We start from the raw sequence: 18,442 nt of genomic DNA on the forward strand, positions 1-18,442 counted from the left end.
AGAGTTGAGATTGAATGTTCTAAAGTGGTCACTTCCAGGCTCCATCCATATACTGTATACACTACATGACCAAAAGTATGTGGACACCTGCTCATCGAACATCTCATTCCAAAATCATGGGCATGAATATGGAGTTGGTCCCACTTTTGTTGCTATAAGAGCTTCCACTCTTCCGGGTAGACCTTCCACTAGATGTTTGAACATTGCTGAGGCGACTTGTTTCCACAAGCATTAGTGAGGTCGGGTACTGCTGTTGGCCGATTAGGCCTGGCTCACAGTCGGCGTTCCAATTTATCCCAAAGGTGTTCGATGGGGTTGAGGTCAGGGCTCTGTGCAGGCCAGTCAAGTTCTTCCACACTGATCTCAACAAACCATTTCTGTATGGACAGGGAATGGGCCTTCTCCAAACGGTTGCCACAAAGTTGGAAGCACAGAATGGTCTAGAATGTCATTGTATGCTGTAGTGTTAAGATTTCCCTTCACTGGAACTAAGGGGCCTAGCCCGAACCATGAAAAACAGCCCCAGACCATTATTCCTCCTCTACCAAACTTTACAATTGGTACTATGCATTTGGGCAGGTAGCGTGCTCCCGACAAACAGTTCTTGTGCTGACGTTGCTTCCAGAGGCAGTTTGGAACTCGGTAGTGAGTGTTGCAAACAAGGTCAGGCGATTTTTACATGCTACGTGCTTCAGCATTCGGCTGTCCCGTTCTGTGATATTGTGTGGCCTACCACTTCACTACTGAGACATTGTTGCTTCTAGACGTTTCCACTTCACAATAACAGCACTTACAGTTGACAGGGCAGATCGAGCAGGGAAGAAATTTCACGAACGGACTTGTTGGAAAGGTGGCATCCAATGACGGTGCCACGTTGAAAGTCACTGAGCTCTTCAGTAAGGCCATTCTACTACCAATGTTTGTCTATGGAGATTGCATGGCGGTGTGCTCGATTTTATACAACTGTCAGCAATGGATGTGGCTGAAATAGCCCAATCCACTAATTTGATGGGGTGTCCACATACTTTTCTATATACAGTGCCTTGCGAAAGTATTCGGCCCCCTTGAACTTTGCGACCTTTTGCCACATTTCAGGCTTCAAACATAAAGATATAAAACTGTATTTTTTTGTGAAGAATCAACAACAAGTGGTACACAATCATGAAGTGGAACGACATTTATTGGATATTTCAAACTTTTTTAACAAATCAAAAACTGAAAAATTGGGCGTGCAAAATTATTCAGCCCCCTTAAGTTAATACTTTGTAGCGCCACCTTTTGCTGCGATTACAGCTGTAAGTCGCTTGGGGTATGTCTCTATCAGTTTTGCACATCGAGAGACTGACATTTTTTCCCATTCCTCCTTGCAAAACAGCTCGAGCTCAGTGAGGTTGGATGGAGAGCATTTGTGAACAGCAGTTTTCAGTTCTTTCCACAGATTCTCGATTGGATTCAGGTCTGGACTTTGACTTGGCCATTCTAACACATGGATATGTTTATTTTTGAACCATTCCATTGTAGATTTTGCTTTATGTTTTGGATCATTGTCTTGTTGGAAGACAAATCTCCGTCCCAGTCTCAGGTCTTTTGCAGACTCCATCAGGTTTTCTTCCAGAATGGTCCTGTATTTGGCTCCATCCATCTTCCCATCAATTTTAACCATCTTTCCTGTCCCTGCTGAAGAAAAGCAGGCCCAAACCATGATGCTGCCACCACCATGTTTGACAGTGGGGATGGTGTGTTCAGGGTGATGAGCTGTGTTGCTTTTACGCCAAACATAACGTTTTGCATTGTTGCCAAAAAGTTCAATTTTGGTTTCATCTGACCAGAGCACCTTCTTCCACATGTTTGGTGTGTCTCCCAGGTGGCTTGTGGCAAACTTTAAACGACACTTTTTATGGATATCTTTAAGAAATGGCTTTCTTCTTGCCACTCTTCCATAAAGGCCAGATTTGTGCAATATACGACTGATTGTTGTCCTATGGACAGAGTCTCCCACCTCAGCTGTAGATCTCTGCAGTTCATCCAGAGTGATCATGGGCCTCTTGGCTGCATCTCTGATCAGTCTTCTCCTTGTATGTTTAGAGTTTAGAGGGACAGCCAGGTCTTGGTAGATTTGCAGTGGTCTGATACTCCTTCCATTTCAATATTATCGCTTGCACAGTGCTCCTTGGGATGTTTAAAGCTTGGGAAATCTTTTTGTATCCAAATCCGGCTTTAAACTTCTTCACAACAGTATCTCGGACCTGCCTGGTGTGTTCCTTGTTCTTCATGATGCTCTCTGCGCTTTTAACGGACCTCTGAGACTATCACAGTGCAGGTGCATTTATGCGGAGACTTGATTACACACAGGTGGATTGTATTTATCATCATTAGTTATTTAGGTCAACATTGGATCATTCAGAGATCCTCACTGAACTTCTGGAGAGAGTTTGCTGCACTGAAAGTAAAGGGGCTGAATAATTTTGCACGCCCAATTTTTCAGTTTTTGATTTGTTAAAAAAGTTTGAAATATCCAATAAATGTCATTCCACTTCATGATTGTGTCCCACTTGTTGTTGATTCTTCACAAAAAAATACAGTTTTATATCTTTATGTTTGAATGTATGTATGTATGTTATGTTATGTATGTTTGAAGCCTGAAATGTGACAAAAGGTCGCAAAGTTCAAGGGGGCCGAATACTTTCGCAAGGCACTGTATAGTGTACTTCCTACAGTACTCCAGACTCACTCTAGATCTCCTGTTTGAGAGGATTGAAATGTTACTTCAACAATCATTCAGCCCACCTGATTGGTCACCACAACATCATCACCATGGTGATCCGCAGATCATTAGATAATGTGTTTATGTGATGACATTAGTCAAAGAAATGTGCAATAGGTTTTCCAACAAACACAGACATTGGAGACATTCCAATGGTAAATCTTCTGCTGGGGAACTTGGAATGGGAACTTGGAATGGGATTCTGCATCAGATGACTGCTAAATGAGAATACACACAGTAGACACAGCTAACACACACAGTAGGCTATATAATGTATGTTGTAAATTACACTGTCCAACACAGAGTGATAACATTTGATGTTTCTTACACATGTAGCTGTCAGTAGGCATATTGTATGTAGTGGAAGGTGTATAGTAATGTCTCCATCTGAGCAGCAGCTCATGGTATCCAATCTCCTGTACATCTCAGCAGCAGCTCATGGTATCCAATCTCCTGTACATCTCAGCAGCAGCTCATGGTATCCAATCTCCTGTACATCTCAGCAGCAGCTCATGGTATCCAATCTCCTGTACATCTCAGCAGCAGCTCATGGTATCCAATCTCCTGTACATCTCAGCAGCAGCTCATGGTATCCAATATCCTGTACATCTCAGCAGCAGCTTACGTGGACATTTATTAAAAGACTCCATTACACTACATTTTGACTTCCCTGCCACCTATACACAAATCGTTGACAGAGTGTGTGTGTGTGTTTCCTCTCCTGTGTGTAGGGTAAATGTGCAGAGACAGCCTCTGGCAGAACAAGACAAACTATTTTAGGAAGAACAGAGTCACACACACTGGGAAATCTGTAGACCTCCTTTCCAGTGGGCACAAACTGGTGGAATCAACATTGTTTCAATGTCATTTGTCAACGTACTGTGATTTGGAATCAGCATGGAAAATCCACTATTTGAAAAAAGAAATCAACCATTACGGTTTTCATCTCATTTCAACCAGTGTTGTAAAGGTTGAAATTAGGGTAACATTTTAACTTAAAACATTAACTCCTAAGTCAAAGGGTGTTTATAGTTGATGGCACCGTACGTGTGATTAAAGCTAGCACAACCAGTCAGCTCTCCATACACATGCAGGAGTGTATGGAGGGGAGGACGGAATAGAATGAAGCTCCCTGTGGTTTGAACCATGAGTAAGTATTCTTGCCTGTGACATGGAGATTCAGAGTTAGAGCTGAGCAGGGTAGCTCAAACTCCCTGTCAAACCTCAGGAGCCACAATGGTATGTCCCTAGGCTGAACCCTAACACCAGATGAACCATAAACACAGCTAATGCACACATCACTTCACAATTAACCTTATAGTATACACTGCTAGAGGGGCTGTAGAGATAGCTTATGGCAGGCCTCCCGGGTGGCGCAGTGGTTATCAGCTGTGCCATCAGAGTCCCTGGGTTCGCGCCCAGGCTCGTAACCGGCCGCGACCGGGAGGTCCGTGGGGCGACGCACAATTGGCCTAGCGTCGTCCGGGTTAGGGAGGGATTGGTCGGTACTCACCCTACTCATTCTAGGGTTTTTCTTTATTTTTACTATTTTCAACATTGTAGAATAATAGTGAAGACATCAAACCTATGAAATAACACATATGGAATCATGTAGTAACCAAAAAAGTGTTAAACAAATCAAAATATATGTTAAAGTTGAGATTCTTCAAAGTAGCCACTCTTTGCCTTGATGACAGCTTTGCACACTCTTGACATTCTCTCAATCAGCTTTGTGAGTTAGTCACCTGGAATACATTTCAATTAACATGCGTGCCTTTTTCATTTTATTTGTGGAATTTCTTTCCTTCTTTCCTGTGTTTGAGCCAATCAGTTGTGTTGTGTCAAGGTAGGGGTCGTATACAGAAGAAATACCAATTTGGTAAAAGGCCTTGTCCATATTATGGCAAGAACAGCTCAAATAAGCAAAGAGAAATGACAGTCCATCATTACTTTATCAAATAAAATAAAATAGTATTTGTCACATGCGCCGAACACAACAGGTTACCTTTGTTTGTGTGTGTGTGTGTGTGTGTGTGTGTGTGTGTGTGTGTGTGTGTGTGTGTGTGTGTGTGTGTGTGTGTGTGTGTGTGTGTGTGTGTGTGTGTGTGTGTGTGTGTGTGTGTGTGTGTGTGTGTGTGTGTGTGTGTGTGTGTGTTGCTTACTTACAAGCCCTTAACCTGTTTGGGATAGGGGGCAGCATTTTCACGTTTGGATGAAAAGCGTGCCCAGAGTAAACTGCCTGCTACTCAGTCCCAGTGTTATGGGATTCTTCCTGGGAAGGAGAGGTGGACCAAAATGCAGCGTGGTTGAAGTTCATGTTTTTTAATAAGAAAACTGAACATAATACAAAACAATAAACGTGGAAAACCCGAAACAGCCCTATCTGGTGCAACAAACACAAAGACAGGAAACAACCACCCACAAAACCCAACACAAAACAGGCTAAGGTAATATTTTATAGTTATAAAAGTGACTATGCATAGATAATAACAGAGAGTAGCAGCAGCGTTTCAGAGGGGATGGCAATGCAAAAAGTCTGGGTAGACATTTTATTAGCTCTTCAGGAGTCTTATGGCTTGGGGGTAGAAGATATTTAGGAGCCTCTTAGACCTAGACTTGGCGCTCTAGTACCGCTTGCCGTGCGGTAGCAAGGAGAACAGTCTACGACTACGGTTTGACAATTTTTAGGGCCTTCCTCTGACACCACCTGGTATAGAGGTCCTGGATGGCAGGAAGCTTGGCCCTGGTGATGTACTGGGCCATTCGCACTACCCTCTGTAGTGCCTTACCGTCGGAGGTCGAGCACTTGCCATACCAGGCAGCGATGCTCTTGATGGTGCAGCTGTAGAACCTTTTGAGGAACTGAGGATCTGGGGAATGATGCCAAATTTTCTCAGTCTCCTGAGGTGGAATAGGTTTTGTCGTGCCCTCTTCACGACTGTCTTGGTGTGCTTGGACCATGTTAGTTTGTTGGTGATGTGGACGCCAAGGAACTTGAAGCTCTAAACTTGCTCAACTACAGCCCCATCGAAGAGAATGGGCGCATGCTCAGTCCTCCTTTTCCTGTAGTTCACAATCATCTCCTTTGTCTTGATTATGTTGAGGGAGAGGTTGTTGTCCTTGCACCACATGGTCGGGTCTCTGACCTCCTCCCTATAGGCGGTCTCATCATTGTCGGTGATCAGGACTACCACTGTTGTGTCATCGGCAAACCTCATGATGGTGTTGGAGTTATGCCTGGCCATGCAGTCATGAATGAACAGGGAGTACAGGAGGGAGCTGAGCACGCACCCCTGAGGGGCCCCCATGTAGAGGATCAGCGTTGCGGATGTGTTGTTACCTACCCTTACCACCTGGGGGCAGCCGGTCAGGAAGTCCAGGATCCAGTTGCAGAGGGAAGTGTTTAGTTCCAGGGTCCTTAGCTTAGTGATGAGCTTTGGGGGCACTATGATGTTGAACGCTGAGCTGCAGTCAATGAACAGCATTCTCACATAGGTGTTACTTTTGTCCAAGTAGGAAAGGGCAGTGGGGAGTTCAATAGAGATTGCATCATCTATGGATCTGTCGGTGTGGTATGCAAATTGGAGTGGGTCTAGGGTTTCTGGGATAATGGTGTTGATGTGAGCCATGACCAGCCTTTCAAAGCATTTCATGGCTACAGTGCTATCGGTCGGTAGTCATTTAGGCAGGTTACCTTAGTGTTCTTGGGCACATGGACTATGGTGATCTGCTTGAAACATGTTGGTATTATAGACTCAGACAGAGAGAGGTTGAAAATGTCAGTGAACACACTTGCCAGTTGGTCAGCACATGGTCGGAGTACACATCCTGGTAATCCGTCTGGCCCCTGTTTGAAGGTCTTACTCACATCGGCTGCGGAGAGCGTGATCACGCAGTCACCCGGAACGGCTGATGCTCTCATGTATGTTTCAGTATTTCTTGCCTAGAAACGAGTATAGAAGTTATTTAGCTCGTCTGGTAGGCTTGTGTCACTGGGCAGCTCTCAGCTGTGCTTCCCTTTGTACTCTGTAATAGTTTGCGAGCCCTGCCACATCCGACGAGAGTCAGAGCTGGTGTAGTACGATTCGATCTTAGTCCTGTATTGACGATTTGCCTGTTTGATGGTTCGTCAGAGCGGGATTTCTTATAAGCTTCCAGGTTAGAGTCCCGCTCCTTGAAAGCGGCAGCTCTACCCTTCAGCTCAGTGCAAATGTTGCCTGTAATCCATGGCTTCTGGTTGGGGTATGTACGTACAGCCACTGTGGGGACAACGTCCTCAATGCACTTATTGATAAAGCCAGTGACTGATGTGGTGTACTCCTCAATGCAATCGGAAGAATCCCAGAACATATTCCAGTCTGTGCTAGCAAAGCAGTCCTGTAGTTTGGCATCTGCTTCATCTGACCACTTTATTATAGAGTGAGTCACTGGTACTTCCTGCTTTAATTTCTTATTGTAAGCAGGAATCAGTGTGTGTTGTAAAGGTGGTCTGGATTTTTTTTCTTCCTCTGGTTGCACATTGAACATGCTGATAGAAATTAGGTAAAACTGATTTCATTTTCCCTGCATTAAAGTCCCCGGCTGCTAGGAGCGCTGCCTCTGGATGACCTGTTTCCTGTTTGCTTATGGCGGTTTTAGTTTTAGTGTCTGTGGTGGTATGTAGACAGCTACGAAAAATACAGATGAAAACTCTCTAGTAGTGTGGTCTACAGCTTATCATGAGATACTCTAACTCAGGCGAGGAAAACCTCAAGACTTCCTTAGATATCGTACACCGGAAGTTGTTCACATATATGTATAGGCCCCCGCCCGTGTTTTACCAGAGGCTGCTGTTCTGTCCTGCCGTTGGAGTGTTTAAACCACCAGCTGCATGTTCTTAATTTAGTCGTTCAGCCACGACTCTGTGAAACATAAGATATTACAGTTTTTAATGTCCCGTTGGTAGGATATACGTGCTTTCAGCTCGTCCCATTCATTTCCCAGCGATTAGCAGGACGGAAGGCAAGGGCAGATTAGCCACTCGTCGTCTGATCCTCGCAAGGCACCCTGATCTTTTTCCGCAAAATATCTGTTTCCTTCTCCGGCGAATCATGGGGATCTGGGCCTGGTCGGGTGTCTGTGGTAGTAAATCCTTCCCGTCCGACTCATTGAAGAAAAACTCTTCGTCCAGTTTGAGTTGAGCAACTGCAGTTCAAATGTCCAGAGACATAGCAGCAACATTATGTACAAAACAAGTTACGGACAACATGAAAAAACAAACAAAAGCGTGGTTGGTTAAGAGCCGATAAGACGGCAGCACTCCCCTTCCGTGCCATCACACAGGAAGGCCAGTCAATCCGGAAAATGTCAAGAACTTTTGAAGTTTCTTCAAATGCAGTCACAAAAACCATCAAGCGCTATGATGAAACTGGCTCACATGAGGACCGCCACAGGAAAGGAAGACCCAGAGTTACCTCTGCTGCAGAGGACAAGTTCATTAGAGTTAAATGCAAAACAGATTGCAGCCCAAATAAATGCTTCACAGAGTTCAAGTAACAGACACATCTCAACATCAATTTTTCTGAGGATACTGTGTGAATCAGGCCTTCAAATTGCTGCAAAGAAACCACAACTAAAGGACACCAATAATAAGAAGAGACTTGCTTGGGCCAAGAAACACAAGCAGTGGACATTAGACTAGTGGAAATCTGTCCTTTGTTCTGATGAGTCCAAATGTGATATTTTTAGTTCCAACCGCTGTGTCTTTGTGAGACGCAGAGTAGGTGAACAGATGATCTCCACGTGTGGTTCCCACCGTGAAGTAGGAAGTAGGAGGTGTGATGGTGCTTTGCTGGTGACACTGTCAGTGATTTATTTAGAATTCAAGGCACCAGCATGGCTACCACAGCATTCTGCAGGGATACACTATCCCATCTGGTTTGCGCTTAGTGGGACTATCATTTGTTTTTCAACAGGACAATGACCCTACACACCTCCAGGCTGTGTAAGGACTATTTGACCAAGAAGGAGAATGATGCATTGCTGCATCAGATGACCTGGCCTCCACAATCACCCAATGGTTTGTGATGAATTGGACCGCAGAGTGAAGGAAAAGCAGCCAACAAATGCTCAGCATATGTGAGAACTCCTTCAAGACTGTTGGAATAGCATTCAGGTGAAGATGGTTGAGAGAATGCCATGCGTGTGCAAAGCTGTCATGAAGGCAAAGGCTGGCTACTTTGAAGAATCTCAAATATAAACTATATTTTGATTTAACAATTTTGTGGTTACTACATGATTCCATATTTGTTATTTCATAGTATTGATGTCTTCACTATTATTCTACAATGTAGAAAATAGTAAAATAAAGAAAAAACTTTGAATGAGTAGGTGTGTCCAAACTTTTGACTAGTATTGTTTGTGAGAATGAATCGCTCCCTCCATTGACACTGCTGTCCTCTCTAACCAGGTACCATTAAACAGGTGTGTTTGACAGAGAACGACACAGTAAGTGGGTGTTATGAGACAATGACATGGGCCTTGACCAACACAAACACTTACCTAGACACCACGCTCAGACTGACTCAATCGAAATGTAGATGAGGTCAAAGTCCCATAATAAGACCGATCAAACATTTATCTGTGTTTATGATGTTTATTTATTCATAAAATACTGAAGGAAATATGTGTGATAAGGAATTACATATCAAATGTAGACCTATGGAGACACCACTTTGTTGAGTCCTCGCACCACCGTAGATGTATTTTAAACAGCACTGCCCTCTGGAGGATAATAGTGAGAGTGAATGACAGAGTACTCAGCAATCTCTCACATGCAGACCACACAGCCTGTGTCGCAAAATAAATGTACACATACATGTTATTCAATCGTTGCACACACACTGCTCGCTCGCATCAACGAGTGTCTGCATAGCTAGGCACTAAGATAGAACGTGGTTTTATTAGTGAAGCTTGAGGCACTGCAAGTCTCCCATCTCCTCATTGTTTTTTTGGAGCATATACCAACGTGGGTGATTGAAAGATTAATTGAGGTCCACACTCCAGTCCAGCTGGGGGTAGTAATGCACCTTAAAGTTGATTGCCAAGCACCATATAAAGTCCAAAGAAGAAGGCTGAAGGAGGAGAGATTTCTGGAAATGAACTCAGTTGACCCTTTTATGTGTGGATTAATTGTCAGAGTAGAGGACCTTGTGCATTTCAGGTAAAATAACAACCCAATGTTTATATCCCAGGACAAATTAGCTAGCAACAGTAAGCTAGCTAGCTAAATTTCCATAAATGTTTAATACTTTTTGACCTGTCTCCCAAATTAATATAGTTGGTTCAGAGTTCATTTTGATATTTCAACCTCCATGTCCTGATTGGGTTTGGTGTGGGGGGACAAAATCCACATGTGTGCGGACGCAGGCGGCGCCGGGTCTAGTCAGCGTGTAAGAAATCTTCAATTAAAAAGAGTCATGACAAGTTGGTTGTAAAATACATGTCTATTACAAAATGTTACATACAGTGCATAGTTACTGCAATATCAAACTTCAATATTTGAAATTCATGAATCTTTCTACTTGGTCTTCACCAAGTCTCCGAGCCAAACATACTTGTCATTAATTTAACCTTTACAAGTGTTCCCATTTTGTCAACGCAAAACCTCATACCGTTTTTTCATCTTGGTGACAAACCACACATGCGCATAATTGTTGACACGTGTCCCAGATTGTGCGGAACGGTCCCAAATTTTGGCCTTTTGTCCCACTTCCCGCAAACAATCATGTCCCACATTTTATCAACATATTAAAACCCCACTAATTTACTAAAGATAGATTTGTCCTGTATTTCACTCGGATGTCCTATTAATTTGATGCGAATTGATTCCAACCTGTCTCTTTTACTGGTAGCCTAAACCGACTGGTGATGCTAAACACTTCTCCAATCGTTGTTGAGATCTGATATTCTGCACAGCGCAAAACAAGTTTTAGCCAAAATAGGCTGAGCTAATTTCTTCAAACTTGTGATGCTCATTAGTTGCTCATTCAAGATATTTGCTGCTACTTCACTCAATCCCGTTTGAACCTCTCTGGGATAGGCGGGACGCAAATGTCCCACCTGGCCAATAGCCAGGGAAAATGCAGAGCGCCAAATTTAAAAAAACTACTATAAAATTCTAACTTTCATTAAATCACACATGTAAGATACCAAATTAAAGCTACACTCGTTGTGAATCCAGCCAACATGTCAGATTTCAAAAAGCGAAAGCATAAGAAGCTATTATCTGATGATAGCACAACAGTAAACAAAGAGAGAGTAGCATATTTCAACCCTGCAGGCACCACACAAAACGCAGAAATAAAATATAAATCATGCCTTACCTTTGACGAGCTTCTTTTGTTGGCACTCCAATATGTCCCATAAACATCACAAATGGTCCTTTTGTTCGATTAATTCCGTCAATATATATCCAAAATGTCAATTTATTTGGCGCGTTTGATCCAGAAAAAAACATCTTCCAATTTGCGCAACGTCACTACAAAATATCTCAAAAGTTACCTGTAAACTTTGCCAAAACATTTCAAACTACTTTTGTAATAGAACTTCAGGTATTTTTAAACGTTAATAATCGATCAAATTGTAGACGGGACAATCTGTGTTCAATACAGGAAGACAACAAACTCATGCTACTTTTCCAGTCTTGCGCCTTCTCAAAAAGTCCACTTCAAATGACCCAAATTCAAGATGGCCGTACTTCTTCATTACACAAAGGAATAACCTCAACCAATTTCAAAAGACTGGTGACATGGTAGGAACTGCAAACAAGTGCCTTAGAAATCTTGTTTCCCAATGAAAATTCATTGAATAGACAGTGACCTCAAAAAATATATATCTGAATGGTTAGTCCTCAGGGTTTTGCCTGCTACATAAGTTCTGTTATACTCATACTAATAATATGCATATCTTATATTCTTGGCATGAGTAGCAGGAAGTTGAAATTGGGCACGCTATTTATCCAAAAGTGAAAATGCTGCCCCCTATCCCAGAGAGGTTTTAAGTCTCCCATCCTAGCTGTTTTACATTCCCTGAGACCAACAAGTATTTGCAGATTTTCATAAAACAGCCACAAAAGTGGTCTCACGTTTCTGCATCACCAAATTTTGCGCGAGACAAAAGACTATGCTACATGCTATTCAATTAGCTCTTTTAGTGCAGCGAGAGGGAGATTTGTGTGTGTGTGTGTGTGTGTGTGTGTGTGTGTGTGTGTGTGTGTGTGTGTGTGTGTGTGTGTGTGTGTGTGTGTGTGTGTGTGTGTGTGTGTGTGTAAGCTACATTGTCACTCGAATATCACGCAAATCATACCGCTGTTCCGCATTTGCAAATTTTTTTTATGTGGTCAACCTGACATGATATATATACCAAAATAATGTAGTTCCTCCTTTCGAATATACCAAATCAAGATTTATTTGCTGTATAATAACTGCTAAAGTTTAAAAACGAGCATACAGAAGAAGAAAAAATCCACCCAAATATGTTGTGGTCAGCAACATTTAGCCAAGCAGTAGCACCAATAGTATCAACATTGATCAACTGTACATAAATGTAGCATGTCTCTTAAATCTGTCTTGTTGAGAATTGTGAAATGCACTGTAAATTAAATGTGACTTGATTTGACTTGCCTGGTTTGGTTTGGACAGTCCTATACACTATTCCCTTTAACCTGATTGAGGGCAGAGTAGGAAGATTCTGTGTAGAACTGAAGATAATCAGATAGAACAGGTCAAACCTGGTCAGAACCAGTCAGAGGTTCTTGCAGCAGGTACTGCGTTTCTCCTGGGCGTCGCTAGCTGTTCCAATAGTACTGGACAGGGTCAAGGCAGTGATGGACACGCGGGGCACCTCTCGACTGGCCACCTTCTTGTGGATCGCTGGGGGTAACAGATATCATCACGTCAAAAAGAATCTGGTCTTTTACTTACTTACTTACTTGTACTCACGCACGCACGCACACACACCCACACACACCATGACATGGTGTTGTCTAACGTTTTCTAGATAAAGGTATGAAGTAGAAGAGCAACATAAGAACCTGTGAGAACTTCCTGGAAAGCAGCTTCAACGTTGGTAGAATCCAGAGCTGACGTCTCCATAAACAAGAGGCCATTCTTTTCTGCATGAGAAGGAATACCCCTTGTTGACTATATTCTTACATACATCATACTCAATCAAGCTAAGAACCAACCATAGAATTCCTTTTCATTGATGCAAAGTTGGTCATTTATTTTACATTACCGTGCTATTCCATGGAAAAGCTATATGAAACATTTTGCAATATTCTGCCACTTTCTGTCATTGACTGCATATTGCACACTTGTGTAACTAGTAACTAAGTTACAGGTAACTGGTAAGTAACTGGTACATAACTATTAACTAACTAGTAGCTAAGTAACTCATAACTGGTAAATAAATAGTAAGTAACTAGTAACGTTTAACTAACTGGTAAGTAAATTATCACCTGTGAAGTCCTTGGCCTCCTCGGTGGGCACGGTCCTCAGGGTATCCAGATCACTCTTGTTGCCCACCAGCATGACCACCATGTGGGGGTCGGTGTGGTCGTACAGCTCCTTCAACCAACGCTCCACACTCTCATAGGTTAGGTGCTTGGTGATGTCATACACCAGCAGAGCCCCCACCGCCCCTCTGTAGTACCTGGAGAGAGAAAGTGAGAGAAACGGAGAGAGAGAGAGAGAGAGAGAGTTATGTAAATAAGTTATTTCTGGGTTTTTTATTATACATTTGCAAAACCTAAAAGCCTGTTTTCGCTTTGTCATTATGAGGTATTCTGTGTAGATTAATTAGGGAAAAAATACTTTAATAAATTCTAGAATAAGGCTGTAACGTAACAAAATGTGGAAAAAGTCAGGTGATCTGAATACTTTCCGAACGCATTTTAAGTGTGTGTATCTATCCACACTGAGGTGATTGGCTCTCTAGCGCTCTAATGTATTTGTTGTGTACAAGGAGTGTGTGTGTATGTCCGTGCATGCGTTCTGGTGTGTGCACATATGGTGCACATTCACATTCTGGTGTGTGTTGAGTGCACGTGTGTGTCCTGATGTGTGTACCCACGCGGAGGTGTTGGCTCTGTATCTCTCCAACCCTGCCGTGTCCCAGATCTGAGCCTTGATGGCGAAGGTATCCAGCTGAACAGTGCGGGTGCTGAACTCCACTCCGATGGTGGTGCGGCTGTCGTGGTTAAACTCATTCTTGGTGAAGCGAGACAGCAGGTTGCTTTTCCCAACACCAGACTCACCAATCAGAACCACTAAAGGATGACAGATATCATGCAAACACTTGAGTAAATGAGGGATACAAAGTATTTTGAAAGCAAGTGCTGCCATACAAGTGTGGTTCCTGTGTTAATTAAGCAATTTACATCCCATCATGCTTAGGGTCATATATAAAAATGCTGGGCAGGCCATTATTTTAGCCATTATTTTGGCTACCATGGCAATGCCCCCATCCACCGGGCACGAATGTTCACTTAATGGTTTAATGAGCATGAAACGATGTAAGTCATATGCCATGGCCGTGTCAGTCACCAGATCTCAACCCAAATGAACACCTATGGGAGATTCTTGAGCGGTGCCTGAGAAACCGTTTTCTATCTCCATCAACAAAACACCAAATGATGGAATTTCTTGTGGAAGAATGGTGTCGTATCCATCCAATAGAGTTCCAGAAACATGTAGAATCTTGTTGCTGTTTCCTTTATTTAGTCAGTTACTTGTATCATCATTACGTTTCTTGGGTGCAATGTTAGATGTTTCAGGTACAACAGTACCATCTACACTGAATTTAGAAAACATTAAGAACACCTGCTCGTTCCATGACGTAGACTGACCAGGTGAATCTAGGTGAAAGCTATGATCCCTTATTGATGTCACTTAAATCCACTTCAATCAGTGTAGATGAACGGGGGGAGAAAGGTTAAAGAAGGATTTATAAGTATGGATTGTGTATGTGTGCCATTCAGAGGGTGAATGGGCAAGACAACATATTTAAGTGCCTTTGAACGGGATATGGAAGTAGGTGCCAGGTGCACCAGTTTGTGTCAAGAACTGGAATGCTGCAGGATTTTTCACACACTTTCCCGTGTGTTTCAAGAATGGTTTCAAGAATGGTCCACCACCCAAAGGACATCCCAGGGGATTTGTTTACATACAGAATCAGCTTCTTTGACAAACAAGGCTCACCTTTGAAGACAAAGTTGTAGCTTTCGTCACCCATACTGTGCCGTTGTTGAGCCCTAGCGAGTTCCTCCTCCGCCTGGTATAGGGGCGCTACTGCATTAGGTCCCAGGAGAGGGAGAACGAGAGAAAAAGAGAGAGAACAGCAGAGACAAGCCTCTCTCTTGTCTCCCAAGGCGCCAATGTAGTGAGACAGTGTAACAGAGGTGAAAATGAAGGAGAAAGAGAGAGAACAGGTTAGGGCTAGTCTAACACTGACACTCCTCTTTCTTTATCTGTAGATGGGGGCAGTTTGTCTATGGACAGACAGAGAGACGATCCCTGCTGCCGATTCCTCCTGTGGCTCAGCTGACACATGGGAGAGGCAGAGGCGGGGGGAGGAAAGTTGATGTCAGAGCAGGTGTAACAGGTATAACCACTAGTATGTACAGTTATCACAAGAGAATAGACTCCACCCTCCCTCCCCATCTAGTCTGTCTATCTCGTCTGACAGGTGCATCTTCAGTGTATGGCAGGTGAAGCAGTGCTTTGGTGAATAGGACAAACGTGTCCTTAGACACTGATCTAAGATCATTTATGGTTTCCTCCTCAGGTTATGATTTGTAGAGGGTAATTGGGTCCTAGATCAGCTGACCCTAAGGGCAACTCTTACCTCGGGTTGTTACTACAGACATGCACGTGCACAGATAGGGCTCTGCCCCTTTGCCTTTCCACTCTCTAAAGTGTCCTTTTGGGTAGTGGTATAATTTCCTCCAAAATGTATACATTTTTCATTAACTGTGTTTCCATTAACTTGTCTAGTCATTTTTGTTGCTGTTGACATTTAGAAAGTTGCATTGAAAATACATGACATTTGCCTGCTAGGGTGCGTTTCCATTTAACTACTGTATCTTGTATTTGTATTTATTGTGGATCCCCATTAGCTACTCTTTCTGGGGTCCAGCAAAATTAAGGTAGTTATACAATTTTAAAAACATTACAATACATTCACAACAGATTTCACAACACATTAAGTGTGTGCCCTCAGGCCCCTACTCCACTAGCACATATCTACAACACTAAATCCATGTGTATGTGTGTGTATAGTGCGTATGTTATCATGTGTGTGTGTGTATGCATGTGTCTGTGCTTATGTTTGTGTTGCTTCACAGTACCCACTGTTCCACAAGGTATACTTTTATCAGTTTTTAAAAACTCTGATTCTACTGCTTGCATCATTTACTTGATGTGGAATAGAGTTCCATGTAGTCATTGCTCTATGTAGTACTGTGCACCTCCCGTAGTCTGTTCTAGACTTGGGGACTGTGAATAGACCTCTGATGGCATGTCTTGTGAGGTATACATGGGTGTCTGAGCTGTGTACTTGTCGTTTAAACAGACAGCTAGGTGCTTTCAACATGTCACCTCTCACAAATACAAGTAGTGATGAAGTCAATCTCTCCTCCACTTTGAGCCATGCATATTACTAATGTTTGCTCTATGTGTACATCCAAGGGACAGCCGTGCTGCCCTGTTCTGAACAATGGCAAGTCCCTCTTTGTGGCACCTGACCACGTGACTGATCAGTAGTCCAGGTGCAACAAAACTAGAGTCTGTAGGACCTGCATTGTTGAAGGTAGAGCAGCGCTTTATTGTGGACAGACTTGTCCCCATCTTAGCTACTGTATCAATATGTTTTGACCATGACAGTTTACAATCCAGGGTTACTCAAAGCAATTTAGTCACCTCAATTTGCTAAATTTCCAAATGACTTATTACAAGATTTAGTTGAGGTTTAGGGTTTAGTGAATGATTTGTCCCAAATACGTTTTTTTTTTTATATTTAGGACTAACTTATTCCTTGCCACCCATTCTGATCACTGTGGGACGCTTTGGGACAAGTCTCTGAATGTCCTTGAGTGGCCCAGCCAGAGCCCGGACTTGAACCCGATTGAACATCTCTGGAGAGACCTGAAAATAGCTGTGCAGCAACGCTCCCCATCCAACCTGACAGATCTTGAAAGGATCTGCAGAGATGAATGTGAGAAACTCCCCAAATACAGGTGTGCCAAGCTTATAGCGTCATACCCAAGAAGACTCGATGCTGTAATAACTGCCAAAGGTGCTTCAACAAAGTACTGAGTAAAGGGTCTGAAAACTTATGTACATTTATTTTTTCAGTTTTACATTTTTTGCTTTGTCATTTCGGGCTATTGTGTGTAGCTTGATGAGGGGAAAAAGAACATTTGAGTAGGTGTGTCCAAACTTTTGACTGGTACTGTTTATAATATCTATGCCAGAAGAGCATTAGTGAGGTCGGGCACTTATGTTGGGGGATGAGGCCTGGCTTGCAGTCGTGGTTCCAATTCATCTCAACTGTGTTTGATAGGGTTGAGGTCAAGGCTCGGTACAGACCAGTCAAGTTCTTCCACACTGATCTCGACAAACCATTGCTGTATGGACCTCACTTTCTACACGTGGGCATTGTCATGCAAAAACAGGAAAGGGCCTTCCCCATACTGTTGCCACAAAGTTGGAAGCACAGAATCATCTAGAATGTCATTGTATGCTGTAGTGTTAAGATTTCCCTTCACTGGAACTAAGAGGGCCTAACCCGAACCATGAAAAACAGCCTCAGAACATCATTCCTCCTCCACCAAACGTTACAGTTGGCACTATTTTACTGGGGCATGTAGCGTTCTCCTGGCATCCACCAAACCCAGATTCATCCGTCGGACTGCCAGATAGTGAAGCGTGATTCATCACTCCAGAGAACACGTTTCCACTGCTCCAGAGTCCAATGGCAGCGAGTTTAACACCTCTCCAGCTGGCGCTTGGCGATCCCATTTCATGAAGCTCCCACTAATAGTTAATGTCCTGACGATGCTTCCAGAGGCAGTTTGGAACTCTGTCGTGGGTGTTGCAACCCAGGACAGATGATTTTTACGAGCTACGCGCTTCAGCACTCGGCGGTCCCGTTCTGAGCTTGTGTGGTCTACCACTTTGCCGCCGTTGTTCTTAGGTTTCCACTTCAAAATAACAGCATTTACAGTTGACCGGGCAAAAAGTAATTGAACTGACTTGTTGGGAAGGTGGCATCCTATAAAAAGGTGCCACGCTGAAAGTCCCTGAGCTCTTCAGTTAAGCCAATGTCTGTCTATGGAGATTGCATGGCTGTGTGGTCAATTTTTATCTACCTGTCAGCAACAGGTGTGGCTGAAATGGCCAAATCCACTAATTTGACCATGTAGTGGTCAACTACTTTTGGCCATGTTGTGTATATGGCTCTGGTTTCTCCTGCTTGGCCACCCTGTATGGAGCTCACATGCGCCCGGTATCCAAACTTGCATGGCTTGAGCTTTGCGGTCACAAGTCGAGTGTGTGTTGCTAGCTAACTAGTAAATATCAACTGTACTGCCACAGCAGCATGACATTTGTTTAACATTTGATTTAGCCTACATCATCA

At 43.2% G+C, this 18,442-nt stretch overlaps 1 protein-coding gene across 1 annotated transcript; it reads right to left on the bottom strand.

Moving 5' to 3' along the window:
- Window positions 1-12,186: 12,186 nt before the first annotated feature.
- On the bottom strand, window positions 12,187-15,944 carry LOC110487986 (ras-related protein Rab-25). Its single transcript, XM_021559920.2, has 5 exons — window positions 15,004-15,944; window positions 13,877-14,072; window positions 13,263-13,456; window positions 12,837-12,917; window positions 12,187-12,675 (listed from the first exon to the last, which is right to left on the bottom strand). Exons 1-5 carry the CDS (start codon window positions 15,035-15,037, stop codon window positions 12,548-12,550), a joined length of 633 nt encoding a protein of 210 aa, XP_021415595.1. The 5' UTR covers window positions 15,038-15,944; the 3' UTR covers window positions 12,187-12,547.
- Window positions 15,945-18,442: the final 2,498 nt, after the last annotated feature.

The sequence above is a fragment of the Oncorhynchus mykiss genome, chromosome 32 (assembly GCF_013265735.2).
Source record: "Oncorhynchus mykiss isolate Arlee chromosome 32, USDA_OmykA_1.1, whole genome shotgun sequence".
NCBI lineage: Eukaryota > Metazoa > Chordata > Actinopteri > Salmoniformes > Salmonidae > Oncorhynchus > Oncorhynchus mykiss.